Genomic DNA, 21610 nt, shown 5'->3' on the forward strand with positions numbered 1-21610 from the left:
AAATCTGCTTTCTGCTTTTTTATAATAATAATATTCTTTTCATGAAAACAGTCTTTCTTAATCTTCTCTAAGGGAATGTGAACCTCTTTCCTTGAGTCTAAAACAAGCCAAATCCAAATATTCAACAGTTATTGACAATGTAAGACACTCTGCTGCATTTGGTAGGCTAATATTTTCTCTTTGAAAAGAAGACACTAGAAAAAAGGAAATAGAAAAAGGGGTGCAAACTGACATTCATCCCATACCTGCTATGTTCCAGGTATATCACAAACCTGATAGCATTTAATCTTCCCAAGCCTGCATACTCGTTATGGCTATTATGCTCATTTTGCCAATGAAGAAACTGGAGCTTAGACAGGTTTCTACGCCTAAGGTTGCCTAGGTAGGTAGGAAGCAAGGGAAGATTTCATTCCAAGGGATGTATGACCACAAAACCTGTGTGCTATATACTGAGCCACACTGACCTCAAGAAGTAACAAGAAAATTAAGGGAGAAAAAGGAAAGTTCAATAGGGGAAGAAAAAAGAATATTCTAACGAAAATGTTACTGTTTATCCTCTTAAACCTTGGACTGAAAAGCCAGTCATATGATCTTCTGATTTCTCCTCTGAGCATGGCTACTCAGACTCAGACCTACCATATGGCTAATGCCATGGGCTTGACAGACCACCTCTGCAGTTGCTCTGTGCTTCTACGAAGTGTTATGGAACGATTGGAGAGCAGAAGTGAGGAGAAACAGGGCCAAAATTACATCACCACTTCTGTTGGATCAGGGTTTCTCAACCTTTTTTAATAAATTAATAACTTGAATTAACATTACTTATTTAAAACAGTGGTTTTACTTAATATGCCAAAGAATTGAAGAACAGACAACTACCCATAGCTAGATCTCTATCACTTAGAAATGGCTTCAACAAGTCTTTTTATTCCTCCTTTCTGTTTTGTCTGTTAATCTTATCTTTTACTTTGGTGTTTTACAGTTTCACCAACACGATTCTGGGTGTGGCTAATTTTTCATTTGCACTCTTCAGAACACTTTATGCTCTATTCAGTCCCTTTTCAAATCTTACCTACTCTTGTTTTCATGGTCTCTCATCCTTCTCTTGTTTTGACTATTTCTATGACTTCAATAATATTGTTGTTTATTTTATAGTATTTATGTAATCATTTCATAATTGGAAATCATGGGATTCTGAGACCACCATATTTGTGTCTCATGACACATACTCATGGTTTTACTTCTGTGTTTCAAAATTTTGGATTATAAACTCTTTCTGGCATTGCTTTACCTGCGGTAATCTTTAGAATTAGGGCTGAGCATGTGTGTCTCAAAGGTGATTTTGTGTTTTCTTCTGCCAGGGACCCTGTTTATACCAGCTTTGAGCAAGTTTAAAATTAATTTCTTGAATATTAGGACCCCAGAACATGTGAAGAGTATAAATGTGAATGCCTAATCTGTATGTGGTACAGGCCCATGGTTATAAATTCTCAAGGAGACATTTTTCCACTCAGGACACAGGCACAGACAGAGGGGCTTCCAAAAATTCTCCTTATGCTTATGCGCAGAGATTTTCTAGTTCACCCTAGTGTTGCTGGTACACTATTTCAACTGTCTAGGTAATGATAATAATTATTATTATGAGAATAATGAGGAAGAAGAGGAGAATGAAATAAAAGGAGAAGATGATGAAGAAAAAAAAATAGGAGGAACAGGAACACTTAACAGAGCATACTCTATGGGCCAGGCATCCTTCTAGATCCTTTAATGCATGAATTCCACCCACAACCTAACCCCAAAGTCCAGTTTATGACTGGACTCAATCCCTTCCCCCTTGTGTCTAAAAGTCAAGATCTAGCCAGAATTAACCTACAAAACCCACCCACTCACCTGTGCTTTAGCCAATATTCTGACTCCTGCATCACCAGAATTAAAATTTTCTCCAGTCCCACCCTGGTCAAACTAAGCTCACAGTGCTGGGTTCAGCAGATTTAAGGCCCAGAATAACTAGTGGAAAAAGCAGTAAACTTTCAAATTGATCTCTTAATTGCAAGCCAAGAAGTATAAAAGTATTATAGGAAGTAAACAATTCCAGTAAGTGAAAATACACCTGGAGAATAATCATGTGCCCTGGCTATGCTCAACCATAACTACATATAATTCAAACCTGACTCTTCCCCAGGAGAAGGCACTGGGTAAACACGTTGAGTCCCTGCTAGACTATGTAAGTTTCATGAGGGGAGAATCCTGCCTGCCATGATCACCAATTAATTCCCAGTGCCTGACTCAGTGTTCAGCACTGGAGGGTAATCACCAAATCTCTTCTATGCATTTACTGTTAGGTCACTAACACAAAAGATTGGTCTTTGATGATATTAATTCATGCAAACTATACATTCTAACATTAATAGAAAATAACTATGTAGCACTGACTATGTTCTAGACACTATATGTATTAACTCATTTAATGTTAATTAAGAGAATTCGTGTTTCAGGTAGGGAAAAAAAAACAAATGTGAGAGCATGAGAAGTAGGGTCCTTTGAAGGCATATATATGAGAGTACATCCTATGTAATTCTTATTGGAAATACCAAAATGGACAGCTGTCCTTAGAAAAGCAGTGAATTACTCGGTCCAGTGAGTAATTCTGTTCCAACATATTCAAAAGTTTTAAACATTCTCAAGCAAGGATTGGCAAACTTCTTCTGAAAAGGGCAAAACAGAAAATATTTCAGTCTTTGTAGGCCATCTGATCTCTGTTGTATCTGCTCAACTCTGATACTGTGGGAAAGCAGCTATAAATGGTATATAAAGAAATAAGCATAGCTGTGTTCCAATAAAACCCATTTACCCACTTAAGAAAACAGAGGACTGGATTGGCCCATGGGCCATAGTTTGCCCATGGAAAGAATGGAAAGTTTTCTTGGAAAGAATAACTTAAGCTCATCTTATTTTTTCCTCCTAAAAATCAGAGCATTGGGACCCTCCCCTTACCTTCTCCCTTCAGAGAAAAATAATTCATTTAAAAAAACGCAAAGAGGGTCAGAGATCTTAATTTAAAAACCATTAAGAGGAAAAAACAAGGAAACCCTATGCTACTTTTTCTTTCTATCTCATTATCTTTTTCAATCAAGTCCTGTATTCTTGTGCAAAACACCAAAAATGACTGGAGAAAGCTGTTTGAACAACACACAAGAAATAGCAGTTGCTGCAGAAGTGCCAGTATTATGCTCCAAGGCCAATACCACTTTTGTTTGGGAGTTGGATTTGGATTATTGAAGAAACACGTACAGTAGACGGCAAACAAGGAACTAACTGCACAGCAACTTCTGTTAACGATCTTAGCTCTTTACATCTAAACTAAAATTCTAAAATATTTGAACTATGTCCAATTGTATCTGAGCCACTATCAATGTAGACTCTTATACCAAAAGACTGTAGATTGTAGGGAAAACAAAGAGCAGAGTTCAGTGTGAATCATGGAACTATCACATCTTGAAAGAAGTACATCAAGTGAATCGGTTTGCAGGGCAGAAATAGAGACACAGATGTAGAGAACAAACATATGGACACCAAGGGGGGAAAGCGGCGGGGGGTGGTGGTGGTGGTGGGATGAATTGGGAGATTGGGATTGACATATATACACCAATATGTATAAAATGGATAACTAATAAGAACCTGCTGTATAAAAAATAAATAAAATAAAATTTAAAAATTAAAAAAAAAAAAAAGAAGTACATCAAGGTTTGGGTGGGGAAGACCTTTTTAAAATCTCCAGTGGGCCCCATTAACCCTCCCCCTCACTGTCCTGGGAGCCCTAATTCTGACCTGAATTCTCACCATTGTTTACAACTTACTTCTTAAGACTATTCACTCATATCACCAGTGCCCTCAGAATCCTCTCTGCCCCTTTATATACCTCATGGGAACCCTCACCTAAAAGAGGAAGCCACCTTTTATCTACAAAATTCCTGAAAGTTTTTGCCCTAAGCCAGGTCTTCATCACTGCAATAAATATGCTGAAACAGTCCCTAGTGAAAGTGGGCTCAGGAAAGGCCTCTCCATAAACATGTGTTTAGTGTGTAAAGCAAATGAACTGCTGAATGAAAGGTCCTTCTGCAGGTGTCGGTGAGGATTTATCAGAACATATATTAACGTTACTCTCACTTTTCACTGTTCTTTTCCCTGTGTTCAATTCACTTCACTCAAACCTATGTTTTAGAAGAGCAAGAGGAAGGTGCATCAGGGAAAAGAAAGGAGAACTGAGGACATTTTAGGAATATCTAGTTATAGCTAAATTCTGGGATCAAACTCTAATCCATGGATGGAAGATAGGTTTCACCTTGAGTGCCATTCTTTAAGCACTGCCTGGCAAAGAATGCTAAGCCAAAACTCAGCCGAGAACTTACATGTAAAATCCTCCATAAAAGTATTTAGAAATTAAAAAAAAAAAAAAACCACAGGGAAAGTAAATCAGAAATTAATGAGTTTGGTTATTTAAAGGTGGTGAGTAAAGCTGGGTGGAAGAAATAGGGGAAGTCATACCTCTTTTGAGTATTACCCTTTTGTATACTTTTTTACTTTTGGAACCACATTAATGTTTTATGTCCTCACAAATTACCCTGACTGTATTAAAAATGAATAACAAAACCACCATGAACAGGGAAGAAAAGAACTAACCCAAGATCCTTTTGAACACAGATATTTTATTATATACCCCACACTAAAGGCAAATATCAAACTCTAGTTGACAGACTTTTTGCTAAGTGTATAAATTAGCAAGTTTGAAACTATTTTTATGATTGAGCATATAAGTAGATGCATTTAAGATATTGGGAGCCATGTTACCCAACTCTTTTGAAGAGAGAGTTGTAAATATGGAAAAAGAAATGCTAGCATAAACCCTGTGGTATGGATAGATGATAGATAGAAGGTACAATAAGATAGAGGATAGAAAGATAGATAAATAGATAATGGACTCTGTGTGTGTGTGTGTGTGTGTGTGTGTGTGTGTGTATTCTCAGATAAGAGGGCCTAGAAGCAAGGACAACCCAGAAGCATAAACACATCTAGTCACCACATTTTGGTATCTAAATACCATTCTCCATGAAAAAATCCCAACTCCTTGAAGAAGTGGTTGATTTCAGGAGAGGGCACAAAAACTACGAGAGGAGCCTGGAATGCAAGGTTTGTGCCAGAAAGTAAGGAAAAGCTTCAAGAATGATGGGGATATATTAAAAGGGCATAGGAGACACCTTGAAATAGCTCCCACTGAGCAGTTCTGGAAGAATTTGAGCATCAACATACATGATAGTAATGGATTATAATCCATCACATGAAATAAAAATTATATAAATAAATAAATATGGGAGAAGGGAAAGATCTCCCTTACAGTAGAATGCCACCTAAAAAATGTAGAATGAACAATGAAGTTAGGAAAATTATCATTTCAGAAACATTATAGTAGTAACTGACTCAGGCAAGAATCATCAATGGATGTTAAAATAAGTGGGTAAAATGGTAATAAGAAAAACAATATTTACATAGTGTCTTATGAATTTGTAACATTGACAAGCTTGAGCATCCCCAAACAAGAAATTAACATAAAATGGTTCCAATTTGGTAGCAACCAAGGGGCACCTCTCTGGAGGTGCTCACTCCTAAACCATGCTGTGAAGAATTCCCACAAAAGAGCTCACAAATCAAAGTGACATGTCAAACAAGAAAACAAGCACCATGAATGAAAACCAGTAAAGAAAAGAAAAGAAAAATTTAACCCTAAAATACTTTAGATAATATAATTATTGGGTTCAGAATATAAAATAAACATGATTAAGACTGCAGAATAATTTTTTAAAAAACACTAAAATGGAACAATGTACCAGATAAATTTCTAGCAAAATTTTCAAAAAATCAAATATAATTTCTAGAAATAAAAGATTTACTCATTAAAAAGGACAGGCTAAAAAGCAGATTAGAAAGAGATAAAAGGGTAATTAGTATACTAATAGAAAGATAAAGGAAATTACCCAAAATGTCATTGATAAAATCAAAGAGGTAGAAAATGTGAAAGTTAAGAGACATAGATCATCAAAAAAGACTATCTATGATAAATATAATTTGAATACAGAGAAAGAGAGAATAGAGAAAGAAATAGGTAACTGAGAAAAAGAATATTTGAAGAGCTAAAGGTTGAGAATCAGTGAAAGTTATAAATCCTGATTCTGGGAGCACAAAGAGGTCTATAACAAGACTTATTGTAGCGAAAGAACAGAACACCAAAGAAAAAGAACAGAAAGCCTGAAAAGCATCTGGAGAGAAAAGAGAGATTACCTGAAAAGGAATAACGTTTAGACTGTCAACAGACTTGTCTTAAACAAGAGCCAAAAGAGAGTGAAATATCTTCTAAATGATTAGAGACAACTTTCAACCTGGTACCCAGCTAGTCTTTCAAAGATGAGGATGGGCTGCGGATATTTTTGTGTGAATAAAGTTAAGTTTACCACTACAGATCTTCTCTAAAGGAAACTGAACACATGCAGAAAATCTGAGATGCAAGATGGAATAATGAGCAAAGAAATTTATATACATGGGAAGTTCTGGACAAACAATGACTGTTAAAAATTATAATTACCATAAATATTATACCTTCATGAGGCAAAAACGTTAAAATTAATGTATTTGTTATGAATTATATAAAATATAGAGGGTAGATAATTGAAGTTTAAGTACTATAAAATTTTGTATTGGTTGGGAAATGGTAAATATACTGATTAGTTTTAGAGTTTGGTTTTGTATGCACACTAAAAATTTAATTATAATCATACAAAAAACACAAAAGGATTAAATACCTGCTAGTTCAGTAGAGGGGAAAATGTATTTAAAAAAAAAAAAAGTGATCAATTTTAAGTAAATAAGGCATACAAGGGGAAAATGTAGCATAATAGGAAGCATAAAATAAACGGCAAATCCAAAATGTAAGTGAACTACAGACACCAATTAAAATACAGAGGTTGTAAGAGATGATTTTTTAAAAATCCAACTAAATGCTCTTTAAAAGATTTACTCGGGCTTCTCTGGTGGCGCAGTGGTTAAGAGTCTGCCTGCCAGTGCAGGGGACACGGGTTTGAGCCCTGGTCTGGGAGGATCCCACATGCCGCGGAGCAACTGGGCCCGTGAGCCACAACTACTGAGCCTGCGCGTCTGGAGCCTGTGCTCCGCAACAAGAGAGGCCGCGATAGTGAGAGGCCCGTGCACCGCGATGAAGAGTGGCCCCCGCTTGCCACAACTGGAGAAAGCCCTCGCACAGAAACGAAGATCCTACACAGCCATAAATAAATAAATTAATAAAAATAAATAAATAAATAAAGTCGATCATAAAAACAAATAAATAATAAATAAATAATTTTAAAAAAAAGATTTACTCACCTTGAACCTGAGAACACAAATAGGGTGAAACTTAAAGGGCAGAGAATCAATATGTTATGTGACTATTAAACAAAATAGTGTCTAAGTCAAATATTGAATTACTAAGAATAAAGAAAATTTTTACAAAATAAAAAGAATTATTCACTAGGACAATATAACAACTCTTATTTTACATGAACTTAGCCTCTAATTAAAGCAAAATTACCAGAGTTACAAAGAGAAATGGACAAATCTCCCAGACACAGAGATTAAAATTTTTCTCAAGAACACATGCGATGGTTAAAAAAAAATTGACCACATTTAAACAATAAGTCTGAACAAATTTTTTAAAAATATTGGTACCACAATGCAATTGTTAGACACCAACAACAAATACGTATCTTTTAAAAAATATCTGTATGTTTAGAAATTAAATAATATATTTCTAAATAACTTGTGGATCAAAATAGAAAGCCTAGTAGAAATTAGAAATTATATAGCATGAGCTACATAAAAATAATACTACATATCAAAATCTATGTGATACAGCTAAAGCAGTACTTGGATATTTGTAGCCTTAAAAAATGCATATAATAGAAAAGGAGAAATACTGAAAATTAATGAGATAAGCATTCAATTCAGGAAGTTAGAAAAAGAAAAACATAATAAGGAAAGAATATTATATATAAAAACATACAAAATAATAAGATACCATAGACAAGATGAACAAGGTTGAAGATATGCACACATTATAATTGAAAACTTCAATATGTAGGTGTATATGCTAGAGAAATTCTACCACATGTACAGAAGGCAACATAAATAAGAATACTTACAGCAATTTTGTAATAGCAAAATACTGGGAACATCAAAAGTAGAAGAGTTAAATGTATTGGGTTATATTTATCCAATGGAATTATACACAACAAAGATGAATAAATTGCCTCACATAAGTCAACATGGATAATTCAAAAAATCTAATATTTGTGAAAAAAAGCAAGTTGCAAAGTATACATAGATTTTGATTAAATGTATACAAAATTTAAGATATGAATTCATAATTAAAATATGGTTTCAGGATTCATATATTTATGTAGTAAACTGATAAAGACACATATTGGAATGATAAACACTGAATTCAAATACTGGCAGCCTCTTAGAAGGGGAGGTAAAGGAATATACAGGGATATATAGGGAGTTCCGACTGTGCTGTTTATATTTATCTTCTTAACTGGATAAAGTTGTTTATTACTTATTTTTATACTTTTTATATACCTGATATATGTAACAATAAATCATAATAATATAGTTAATATAAATATAAAATTATAAATTATTAGAAGAAATAGGAAAACTTTGAAACTGAGAATTTCAAATATTGGAAAGAGTGTACATTTTAAGAATAAATTATTGAAAAAATTGTGTCAGTTTGGTAGACTATCAAAATTGTAAAATTTGCATATCCTTTAACCTTGCAATTTCATTTTTAGAAGTATTTAGTTTTTGCAATGTGTTCGTAAAGTTTTAAAATTAAACAGCGAGATGAAGAAGGAAGAAAGGTAGGTAGGTCACGAGACTATGGGGGGCCTTGAAAGTCTTGATAAGGATCTGGCTTCCACCCTAAGAGCAGTGGAAAGCCATTGAAGGGGTTTTAAGATGTGCGGGGGTGGTACGCGGAGTGTAGAGTCGGATTTGTTTTGCAAAGATCACTCTAACTTCTGGGCAGAGAACAAATTGAGATCTTGCTAAATAATACTGCACACCAGGAAAGAAAGGGGAGCTTAGTGGAGTGTTGGCAATAGACATGGAAAGAAACGAACAGATTCTGTCAGTATTTCAATAGAAAATAAATTCACTAGAACTTAGTGATGTATTAAATATGGAAAAGTAAGGGAGAGGGAAGTGTTGACAGTTACTGTGTGTGAGGAAGGAAGGAGGGAATGAGGTGGGGCTGAGGGGGATTTTCGTATTAGATCTGTACTCCTCTGATGGGACCAACAGCCAAGGATGTACGTATTGTCTGTATTCTTAAGACAACTCAATCCCCCAAATAAGCAAATTAAATTAAAAAAAATCTGACCTTCTTCTGGTACAGATGGTTTATTCTCATTTCCTTTGTCCAAAACCTTGACTCTGGGTTTTGGTTCCTTTCTTTTTTCTAAATCTTTAACTGGAAAAAAAGTAAAAATACAGCAACATGTTAGGTTAAAACCTAAAAGAAAATATTCAATGAATTTTTACTAAAACCCTTGCAAGTATTGAAAGTTTTAAGTAGAAATTAGCTCCATGGTAGAATCTCATTTCAGAAGATTGGAGCTGCTATTTTTTTCAATTTTGTCATGGGAATGTGTGGAAATCACAGAATTACTTTGGCAGAGTATTCACTATGGGCAGATGTATCAAATAAATTTAACCCTTCATAATTGTTATAAAATCACAAGATTAGCCCCATTTCAGACATGAGGGAATGAAGGACCAACAGGCTAAGGAGCTAAGACTTATCTCATAAAACCAGAAAGTGTTGGCACAGGATTCAAGCCACGTCTTCAGATTTCTGGAAGGCCTGTGAGTTGGCCCCTGTTCTAGAAAGATCTTAGCCATGAATATACTCATTTGGAGTTGGTCTATCTGCAATAGAAGATAGGGAACTCCATAATAATTTCCTTTCAAACTTAAAAACAATGTTTCCCTACTAATAAATAGTAGTATTTCTTCCTTACTTTCATTACGAAATATTCAGGGACCCAGAATGACCCTCGGTCCTTTAATACATTCATTCCTATGTACTCCAATAGTTTTACTTTTAACTCCACAGCAGCTGCCCTGCTATTGCTTGGCACCTGAAGTTGCCCTGAGTCATCGCTAAATGGCAGTGGTATCTGCACATATACCCTGTGAAAAGGAGGAAGTGATCCCATGGCAAAATATTTCATTTAATTATTGCATTCACTTCATGGAAATCTGCAAACTTATTGGAGGGCTGGCTCTGTAGGGTAAGCAATGATTTCCTTTGAACCATCCTTCTTGTCTTCTTAGGGTATTATTCCATGAATCCTGTCTTTAGCATCTCTTCCTCCTCCTCCTCTTCTTTTTACTGGCTTCCATCCCTTTGCTAAAAGGGTTTGAGACTTGCCATCTGCCAAGGCCGGGTTGTTCTATTTCTATGATTCCTTTATAGAAACCTTCCTTGGCTTTCTGGTACTTAGAGATTAAATTCCATGATTAAAAATAATAATTAAATACAAGGTGCCTTAATCCTGCTATTTCCACTGATCTTCTCATTTTCTAAATCCATTTTTTAGACCACATCTTCTGACTTCTTTATAAGGCTTGGCCACTTTGGAACACCTCTTCCTTCAAATTCTTTTCTTTCTCAGTTTTTAAAAAAGCATTATCTTGGGTGTTCTCATATTCCTCTGACCCCTCCTTTACATTCTCATTCTTTGGATCATTTTTCTGCTTCCATTCCTGAAACACAGTCATAAACTACATTTGCCTTGCATCCCTGTACACCCCACCTACAATTTTATCATCCCACAGTTTTAATTCTCACCCTTCCGTGGATAATTTCCAAATCTACATCTTCAACCCCACCCACACATAGGCCACGGCCTCAAATTGCTTTCATTCTGTAAAAGAAAATAAGTCTGCAACTCTAGTGTGAGGAAAGTTGTGCTAAAAGTAGAAATAGATCTGGGAAAGAATAATTGCAGAGGTGGAGACACTGGGAAACTTCATCAGGAAGGTGACATTTGGGCCAAACTTTAAAAAAGGAGCAAGATTTTGCAGGCAGAGATGAGCAAAATATAGTTCCAAAGAGAAAAATAGTGACCAAAAATAAAGTTTGCCAAAATAGGGCCAAAATCCATTCTACAGATGAACAAGAAAAAAACAAAACAGTCACTTTGAATTGGGCCTCTAGGTCACATACAAGATGTAACACATGCCATGCCAAGCTTCTGTCCTCCTCTCGCAGGAGGCAAAATCAATTAGAAAACAGACTGTCAAGAGTAAAGTGGTATTAATCATAACAACAAAAGCAACCATGCCCCTACTATGTGCTGACGTGAGTTAATCCACACAATAATAGGCACAAACCATCCCCCCATTTGCCCATGAGGAAACTGAGGCTAGAAGTTGTTAAGTTGCTTGGCCAAATACACACACCAGGTTTGGAATCATAACAGTTCAGACATGCCTTTCTGTCTTCAAAATCCAAAGATTGTTCCTTATGTTTCCCTGTGTATCAGAAGATGGACTTTTGAAAAATTCAAATCCCTACACTAACTGCAAACCTATATCCACAGGATTTGTCTAGATCATTATTTTCCTGGATCCAAGCATGAAAGGTTTCCATGGAGGGGAGACAAGGCTTTAGCTCCATCTCACAGGGAGCAAAAACATAACTGAAATGCAAAATGGAAAAGGAAACCATCCAAACAAAGTTATTTTAATTTCATTCTTATAAATTGTTATTTGGGAAGAACTAAGACCTCTATCCTGCCAATAAAAATAACATAGCTAAAAAATATATATGCATCCATATAATTTATCTAACAAGTTGGACTGTTTCACTAAGATTATTTCAGCAGAGCTAAGCAAACTGAAAACAAAAGCATTTCTTTTTAAATGTTTTGAGTAAATAGCTATTGGCAAAGTTTTAAGGCTACCTGTGTTTCTTATGCTGCTAGTCATGGAATATTTGCAATAATCAACCGCACAAAAGCTTAAGACTAAAGTGAAATGAATTGTTTCTCCTTGTCCTTTTTACTGCTTCTCACAAACTTTAAGGAAAGTTATTTCCCTTACTCATGTAGGAATGTCAGAGGCCAGAAACTGAAGCACAGTGCCAATAAAATGAGACAGAAGGCTGATTTATATTGAAAATAACATAAAACCCTTTCCCAGAGCTTCCAGACACTGTGAATCTCAAAAGAATGTAACATTTAAAACATCTGTATGTCCTGCTGACAGGTGGATTCACCAAATGTTTCTTTGTTCAGAAGTTTCAAGAGGCATCAGGTTAACAAAGTTTTTTTTTTTAATTTAAGAAAAATCACAAAATGTGTCTCATAAAACATTACCTAGAAGAGAAAGATAAAAAGGAAGGGAGGGATAGAAAAATCCAAATAGAACATTGCTGTATATAGAGTTCTAGAACCCAGAGCCTTCTCGATTTGTGGATTAACCCTTTAAAAAGCTATTGTTATTTGAAATGATGTGTAGGATCTACTTCAAAATAATATGAGAGAGGGGAGTATGGGGGTATAAATGAAACAAGAGTGACCATGAATGGTTAATTGTTGAAGCAACTGATGGATATTTACGGGTTTATTTTATGAATCTGCTGATTTTTTAAGTTATGTTTAAAATTGTCCTTAATAATGAGTTGGGTTTTTTAAAGAGTCTACCTTAACAATGAAGTAACACAGAAAGTTAACCAGGACAGACCTTTTCTGTTTGTATTCCTGATACACAAAACTGCCCTCCAATTAGATAGGTCACCTCCAGGAAGAGGGAGTTGCTGTAGTCTCTTGGTCACTAGAATATAAGGTCCATGAGGGCAGGGATTTGTCATGTTCCCAGGGCCTAGAATAGGGCCTCACACTTAGTAGCCATGCAATATACACTTGTTAAGTGAAAAAAAAAAAAGAATGAGTGAATGAATGAATATTTCCTGAAAGGCAAAAGAATCAGGGTCTTTGTGGACAACTTTTAAATTCAACATAAGGAAAAGCTTTCTAATGGAACAGCACAGACGTGGATGGGGCTGCCTCAGAGCTTTCTCTCCTGCTTAGAATATCTCTATATGTCAAGTCTTTGCCCAACTTACTATTTGAGAACTGGCTCAGAAATGAAGACACTCCCATCCATTCTCTTCCTAGATCATTATGGGGGCAGACAGAGTACCTCCCTTCACAGACTCCTGAAAGTATTTATTGAGCAGCTATTATGTGCTGGGTAGATGAGATGTCCGCATAAGGCTCAGTGGACAGTGTCAGGGAGTTATTTAAGAACTAAAACCTTTTTAAAGGATAAGTAGGAGCACCATGAAATGGGTAAAGGAAGGGACAGAGAATATTAGAGATAGAAGGAACTCACAGAAGATTATACTAAATGTCTTTTAAGATCTTTTCAAATCTAAACAATCTAGAATTTTAACCTGTTATCAATACAATATTTACCACAGACTCAAACTCAGAGCTGGGACAGAGTCCCATGGCAGCACTTTATGATCTGTAAGTACGTACTTCTGAATTGACCTTGGGCTGGCTTGCTTTCTCTGTCTTTATTGTATGCAATAATTTGAACTGTGTAATTCTGGTCTGGCATAAGACCTTGAATAATCGCTTTAGTTGCAGTGTTCTGGAGATTCAGTTGATTGGTTTTTCCACCTATAATAAAACAGAAAGATAAATCAGTTCTAAGAAGTGGGTTAACTGTGTACATTAAGAAATTTTATTAACCAGAAATCAAGATTTTAAAGGTGAAGACATTCAAAAATATGTATAATGTTATTACATATACTAATTTCAGTACACTTTTCATTCTCATTTTCAGTTATACTCTTTGCATTAGACAGTCATCTAAATTAGATACAAACACATTTGCAAATATCTTTCATCATAACACACTGTTGCTTTATTTTTTTTTAACATCTTTATTGGAGTATAATTGCTTTACAATGGTGTGTTAGTTTCTGCTTTATAATGAAGTGAATCAGCTATACATATACATATACCCCATAACTCTTCCCTCTTGCATCTCCCTCCCTCCCACCCTCCCTATCCCACCCCTCTAGGTGGTCACAAAGCACCAAGCTGATCTCCTGGTGCTATGCGACTGCTTCCCACTAGCTATCGGTTTTACATTTGGTAGTGTATATATGTCCCTGCCACTCTCTCACTTCGTCCCAGCTTACCCTTCTGCCTCCCCATGTCCTCAAGTCCATTCTCTAGTAGGTCTGCGTCTTTATTCCCATCCTACTCCTAGGTTCTTCATGATCATTTTTTTTTTTTAAGATTCCATATATATGTGTTAGCATACGGTATTTGTTTTTCTCTTTCTGACTTACTTCACTCTGTATGACAGACTCTAGGTCCATCCACCTCACTACAAATAACTCAATTTCATTTCTTTTTATGGCTGAGTAATATTCCATTGTATATATGTGCCACATCTTCTTTATCCATTCATCTGTTGATGGACACTTAGGTTGCCTCCATGTCCTGGCTATTGTAAATAGAGCTGCAGTGAACATTGTGGTACATGACTCTTTTTGAATTATGGTTTTCTCAGGGTATATGCCCAGTAGTGGGATTGCTGGGTCATATGGTAGTTCTATTTTTAGTTTTTTAAGGAACCTCCATACTGTTCTCCATAGTGGCTGTATCAATTTACATTCGCACCAACAGTGCAAGAGGGTTCCCTTTTCTCCACACCCTCTCCAGCATTTATTGTTTGTAGATTTTTTGATGATGGCCATTCTGACCGGTGTGAGATGATATCTCATTGTAGTTTTGATTTGCATTTCTCTAATGCTTAATGATGTTGAGCATCCTTTCCTGTGTTTGTTGACAATCTGTATATCTTCTTTGGAGAAATGTCTATTTAGGTCTTCTGCCCATTTTTGGATTGGGTTGTTTGTTTTTTTGATATTGAGCTGCATGAGCTGCTTGTAAATTTTGGAGATTAATCCTTTGTCAGTTGCTACATTTGCAAATATTTCTCCCATCCTGGGGGTTGTCTTTTCGTCTTGTTTATGTTTTCCTTTGCTGTGAAAAGTTTTAAGTTTCATTAAGTCCCATTTGTTTATTTTTGTGTTTATTTCCATTTCTCTAGGAGGTGGGTCAAAAAGGATCTTGCTGTGATTTATGTCATAGAGTGTTCTGCCTATGTTTAACTCACACTGTTGCTTTTATACACTAGAGAAAGCCATAGCATGAGATTAGAAGACAGTAAGTTCTCAACATCAGATATACTCTTCAAGGAAAGAGCATCACTTAAAAGTGAAGGAAAAGGTATGGGTAGACTGAATGTAATTATCTACACCGAAATTCTTCCTATGGCCTCTCTAAAGTGAGTCAAAGCATCCTTGAAGCATTAGCAATTTAATTATCTTAAAACTGAGCATCACTGGCTTGGGATGTTAAAGGAACCACTCATTGCCTGGTTACTTAAAAGTTAGCTTGGCTCTGGAAAAAATTTCAAACCCCCACTGTCTCTCCATCAAATTAGACAGACATCTAAATCTTTGCTGAAAATGCTATTTGATTCAATACTCAACTTGTATGCAAAATTCCAAATATACCTTTCTTCTCTAATTTCTGGCAGTAATCACTGTGTCTGAGAAAAGGGAAATTAATTTAAAACTTCTGTCCCTCTAGCAGGAACAGCAAGTAAGTTCTGATGTTTGCTGAAATAATCAAGCATAACACAGATTACAACATACTGGGTTGGCCCAAAAGTTCGTTCGGGTTTTTCCGTGTGAGCTTATGGAAAATCCCGAACGAACTTTTTGGCCAACCCAATACTTTAACCATATTCTAGTAAAATTGATTAAGTCTGAAAAATGATGCTCCTATCATGTATGCTACCAGCTACTGGAAGGCAGAACTGAGCCTTTCTCTAGCCAAAACCCACCTCCTTAAATGCATTTATGTCCAAGATGCTAAGTTTGGTTTCAGAAACTTGTATCATTTAAAGCTTAACTACTACAAAGTGCACAAAATGAATCATTCATAATGTGTGTTTCACTTAAAAAAAAATTCCTTAGAAAAACTCTGTGTATTAGAATTCCTCACTGAGAGTCAGAGAATGTATTATTTTAAAGGCTTTGAGAATCCTGCAATAAAAAAACAAGCTTTAAACTCTGCTTAAAACAGCACTCCTCAAATTTATTTGACCATTAAACCATTTGATTGTATAATAACTATTAGCATCCTGTTGAACACCATGGAAAACGCTTTGGGAAAGACTGGTATAAACAGTACTTGAAACACATCTCGTAGTGCAAAACCATCTACAAATATTGTGTCTAGACATTATTTGTGTCTAGTAAACATTATTTACTACTCCTTTTATTTACCCTATTTATTTTATGTTTGATCATGATGATACCAGAGTGTCAAGAATGTTTTATTGGCTTTGGCCACTGCAGTAAGGACATTGGGTCACCACAGAATAAATCCAGTTTTCATGGAGAAATCATCTGCTTTCATCCTCAATTTTTATTTGTCATTGGAGGTGTTTAAACAAGAGCTGGATGTCTACTTTTGAGGGGTGCTGTAGCAGAGAACATTGAAGGATGAGGCCGAGGTTTGGTTCAAAGATCACACAAGTCACTTCTAAGGTTCTAATCCCTCAGTGACACCTGCTTGGGGTACTTAAAAGTTTGGTGTTATCAGCAAATAATCCAAAAAAGTTAACACACTAATTACCTGGAGGGAAAATAATTACCTTCAAGACATAGGGAATTCTTAGAGGTAGCACAAATTACTAACTTATATTTTGACTTTTAGCATCACAATAATGTTCAAAAACCTCTTAAATTTCCCATGATGGCTTATTTTATTTTATTTTTTTTGAATTTTTGAATTTTATTTTATTTATCTTTTTGTACAGCAGGTTCTTATTAGTTATTCATTTTATACATATTAGTGTATATATGTCAATCCCAGTCTTCCAGTTCATCCCACCACCACCCCCACCCCAGCCACTTTCCCCACTGGTGTCCATACATTTGTTCTCTACATCTGTGTCTCAATTTCTGCACTGCAAACTGGTTCATCTGTACCATTTTTCTAGGTTCCACATATATGAGTTAATATACGATATTTGTTTTTCTCTTTCTGACTTACTTCACTCTGTATGACAGTCTCTAGATTCATCCACGTCTCTACAAATGACTCAATTTCGTTCCTTTTTATGGCTGAGTAATATTCCATTCTATATATGTACCACATCTTCTTTATCCATTCATCTGTCAATGGGCATTTAGGTTGCTTCCATGATCTGGCTACTGTAAAAAATGCTGCAATGAACATTGGGGTGCATGTGTCTTTTTGAATTCTGGTTTTCTCTGGGTATATGCCCAGTAGTGGGATTGCTGGGTCGTATGGTAGTTCTATTTTTAATTTTTTAAGGAACCTCCATACTGTTCTCCATAGTGGCTGTATCAATTCACATTCCCACCAACAGTGCAAGAAGGTTCCCTTTTCTCCACACCCTCTCCAGCATTTGCTGTTTGTAGATTTTCTGATGATGCCCATTCTAACTGGTGTGAGGTGATACCTCACTGTAGTTTTGATTTGCATTTCTCTAATAATTAGTGATGTGTAGCAGCTTTTTTTTTTTTTTTTTTTTTTTTTTTTTTTTTTTTTAAATTTTATTTATTTATTTTTGGCTGTGTTGGGTCTTCGTTTCTGTGCGAGGGCTTTCTCTAGTGGCGGCAAGTGGGGGCCACTCTTCATCGCGGTGCGCGGGCCTCTCGCTATCGCAGCCTTGCCTGTTGCAGAGCACAGGCTCCAGACGCGCAGGCTCAGCAATTGTGGCTCACGGGCCTAGTTGGTCCGCGGCATGTGGGATCCTCCCAGACCAGGGCTCGAACCCGTGTCCCCTGCATTGGCAGGCAGACTCTCAACCACTGCGCCACCAGGGAAGCCCTGTGTAGCAGCTTTTCATGTGCTTCTTGGCCATCTGTATGTCTTCCTTGGAGAAATGTCTATTTAGCTCTTCTGCCCATTTTTGGATTGGATTGTTTGTTTTTTTTAATATTGAGCTGCATGACCTGTTTATATATTTTAGAGGTTAATCCTTTGTCCGTTGATTCGTTTGCAAATATTTTCTCCCATTCTGAGGGGTGTCTCTTCATCTTGTTTTTGGTTTCCTTTGCTGTGCGAAAGCTTTTAAGTTTCATCAGGTCCCATTTGTTTATTTTTGTTTTTATTTCTATTTCCCTAGGAGGTGGGTCAAAAAGGATCTTGCTGTGATTTATGTCATAGAGTGTTCTGCCTATGTTTTCTTCTAACAGTTTTATAGTGTCTGGCCTTATATTTAGGTCTTTAATCCATTTTGAGTTTATTTTTGTGTATGGTGTTAGGGAGTGTTCTAATTTCATTCTTTTACATGTAGCTGTCCAGTTTTCCCAGTACCACTTATTGAAGAGGCTGCCTTTTCTCCATTGTATATTCTTGCCTCCTTTAGCAAAAATAAGGTGACCATATGTGCATTGGTTTATCTCTGGGCTATCCTGTTCCATTGATCTATATTTCTGGTTTTGTGGCAGTACCATACTGTCTTGATTAATGTAGCTTTGTAGTATAGTCTGAAGTTAGGGAGCCTGATTCCTACAGCTCCGTTTTTCTTTCTCAAGATTGCTTTGGCTATTTGGGGTCTTTTGTGTTTCCATACAAATTGTGAAATTTTTTGTTCTAGTTCTGTGAAAAATGCCATTGGTAGTTTGATAGGGATTGCATGGAATCTGTAGATTGCTTTGGGTAGTATAGTCATTTTCACAATGTTGATTCTTCCAGTCCAAGAACATGGTATATCTGTCCATCTGTTTGTATCATCTTTAATTTGTGTCATCAGTGTCTTATAATTTTCTGCATACTGGTCTTTTGTCTCCTTAGGTAGGTTTATTCCTAGGTATTTTATTCTTTTTGTTGCAGTGGTAAATGGGAGTGTTTCCTTAATTTCTCTTTCAGATTTTTCATCATTAGTGAGTGTATAGGAATGCAAGAGATTTCTGTGCATTACTTTTGTATCCTGCTACTCTACCAAATTCATTGATTAGCTATAGTCGTTTTCTGGTAGCATCTTTAGGACTCTCTATGTATAGAATCATGTCATCTGCAAACAGTGACAGCTTTACTTCTTGTTTTCCAACTTGGATTCCTTTTATTTCTTTTTCTTCTCTGATTGCTGGGGCTAGGCTAAAACTTTGGAGGTAATTTTTAATTGTCAGTAGACCAAAAGAACTGATCCATGTTGAAACAGAGGTAGTGAGGATTCTTGATAGTCTGAAAATTTTGCCTGGGGAAAATTATGGGGAGTCCAATAGTTATTCTTTAGATTTGGGGAACATTATTTTCTTGATTAGAGGGTAAGTTTTCAAGCTCCAAAGATTAAATAAAACCAAAATCTTTCAAATGAGCTTAAAGCAGCACTTAGCACAATACATTTTTAGTTCCCTGTGTGCAAAAAATTGCTAATACTCTAAAAAATACAGTTGAGTGTTTTTACCTGCAGCTGGAGTCACAAGAAGTTTGTATCCACCAAATTTCCCTCTCGGAGCCTTCCATGAAATCTGGATACTATCATGAGATAATACATTATACCTTAACCTTGTGGGTGGAGGCACTGAAAAGGAAAAACAAAAATTGTTTAAATGTTGAAACTTTTAAGCTTCCACTGTTAAGTTGAAAAGCCAAAGTAAGTAATCACAATATGCAAGACTTCATGTTCTTTCTACAACTGCATTAATGAATTGATCAGTTTGCAAAATAACACAAACCCAAAAGCATTTGTTTCTTACTCAGGAGATAAGCATTTGCCAAGTAGTACCGATCTTGTGACAGAGAACTATGACTTAGGGTTAGAATTTAATACCTTAGCCCAGCTTAATAATTGAAGCCAACCTTGTAAAATGTTTTTATTATGTTACAAGGATGAATTTTTCTGCTTGGAATATGTAAGCTTTTGTAATCTACTCTAGTGGGATCTGTTTTATGCCTTTAGGTTTTTCACTTTATTAATTGAGTACTTTTTATGATATGATAATTTAAGGTCATTATAGACATAGTATAGTAATAAGATCTTCATTTAAAAACATTTTGAGAAAGAAATTGTAAAGGACCAAAATAAAAAATAATAATAATAATAAAAGATAATTGCTTTATAAACTTGGATTCATTCTTCCCGTGTAGCTGATTTATACCTTTCAGAAAGACACACAGCACATGGTCATGAATCATCCCAGCATATTTAATCTTTCCCGATAGTTAACAAAGTAGATCAGTCTATATTACTTTTTGTGTAAGTCATTCAAACTTCAAAACATATTTTTGGAACTCTACAGCAATGCTCCAGAATTTCTAAAGAAATATTTTCGTAAGAAGATTTTTACTATATAATATATAAATTAGTTTGTCACAAAAGAACAGTTAATGCTTAACAGAAAAGTTAGCACTTATTACCCACTTTTATGCCTGGCCTTTCTTTCCCACTTTAGGACACAGAGTCTGGGGAAGGAAACAAACATTCTTTTTAATAGGTATGTAGCATAATATGGGGTTTGGACATTAGTTTGATTCCCAGTTCTGTCACTTATTAGATGAATAAGCTTGAGCAAGTGATTGTTTCTTCCAAAGCCTTATCTTTAGAAAAGGTGACAGCAATACTTTCTGCACAGGATAAGTGAAAATGTTAAAGAAGATAACAGATATAATGCATTATGATAGGTGGCCAATAAATGTTTGTTCCCCTCCTCTTTTACTTCATTTAATGGATGATCTCAAAAGCTTATTTAATATTCACAAAAATACATTGCTATCCCAATTTTATATATAAGGGATACAAGGAGAAGCTAAGAGATTCATCCAAGTTCACATACTGGTGCATGACAATCTCTGACCTCAAACAAAATGCTCTGTTTCTTCAGGAGAAGATTTATATTAAGAAGTCACCCTTCACTTAGCTAGAAGAATGAGTAATTTAACACTACAAACTCTCCGCTCATCTGAAATCAGCGAGAACTGAAGGACGCAATCTTAAGAGTAGTATTCTCTCTCTACTTGCCCTTTACTACCTCTTAGTAGAGAATGCTAGTCATGCAAAACAGAAACACAGGCTTCCCATTCTCAATCTGACATGAATGAAAGAGTCTACATTTCTCTGGCTTATGGGGAAATATGGATTTATCATAAGAACTGCTATGTTGAACTAGAAAAGGAAGTTGGCTAAACCTAACATTTGGATGAAGAGAGAAACTATTACTGTTTGGCTTCGACTGGAACTTGGGGAGAAAAATCTATTTATAGATAGGTTCTTATTACTTATGGAAGAAAATTAAAAATAAAAGTTTTTAAATGTTAAACAACACATCCAGCTTCTGAGCCAAATCTTGCCAGTGGGCTGGTAGACATCCTTGGCCAAGCTTATCGTAAGGTCCTCATTTTTGCTCCTTGTTTTAAAAACTGAGTAC

At 35.7% G+C, this 21610-nt stretch overlaps 1 protein-coding gene across 5 annotated transcripts in view; it reads right to left on the reverse strand.

The window, feature by feature from the left end:
* Window positions 1-21610, reverse strand: part of COL14A1 (collagen type XIV alpha 1 chain) — a 243696-nt gene that overhangs the window by 196577 nt on the left and 25509 nt on the right. For all 5 annotated transcript variants that reach the window (XM_007188834.3, XM_007188835.3, XM_007188833.3 and 2 more), the window contains exons 3-5: window positions 19651-19767; window positions 13656-13799; window positions 9485-9574 (exon numbers count right to left, since the gene is read on the reverse strand). In XM_007188834.3, the coding sequence (XP_007188896.2) occupies window positions 9485-9574; window positions 13656-13799; window positions 19651-19767 (351 nt within the window). The remainder of the gene's footprint in view (window positions 1-9484; window positions 9575-13655; window positions 13800-19650; window positions 19768-21610) is intronic.

Source organism: Balaenoptera acutorostrata, chromosome 17, assembly GCF_949987535.1.
Source record: "Balaenoptera acutorostrata chromosome 17, mBalAcu1.1, whole genome shotgun sequence".
NCBI classification, from domain to species: domain Eukaryota; kingdom Metazoa; phylum Chordata; class Mammalia; order Artiodactyla; family Balaenopteridae; genus Balaenoptera; species Balaenoptera acutorostrata.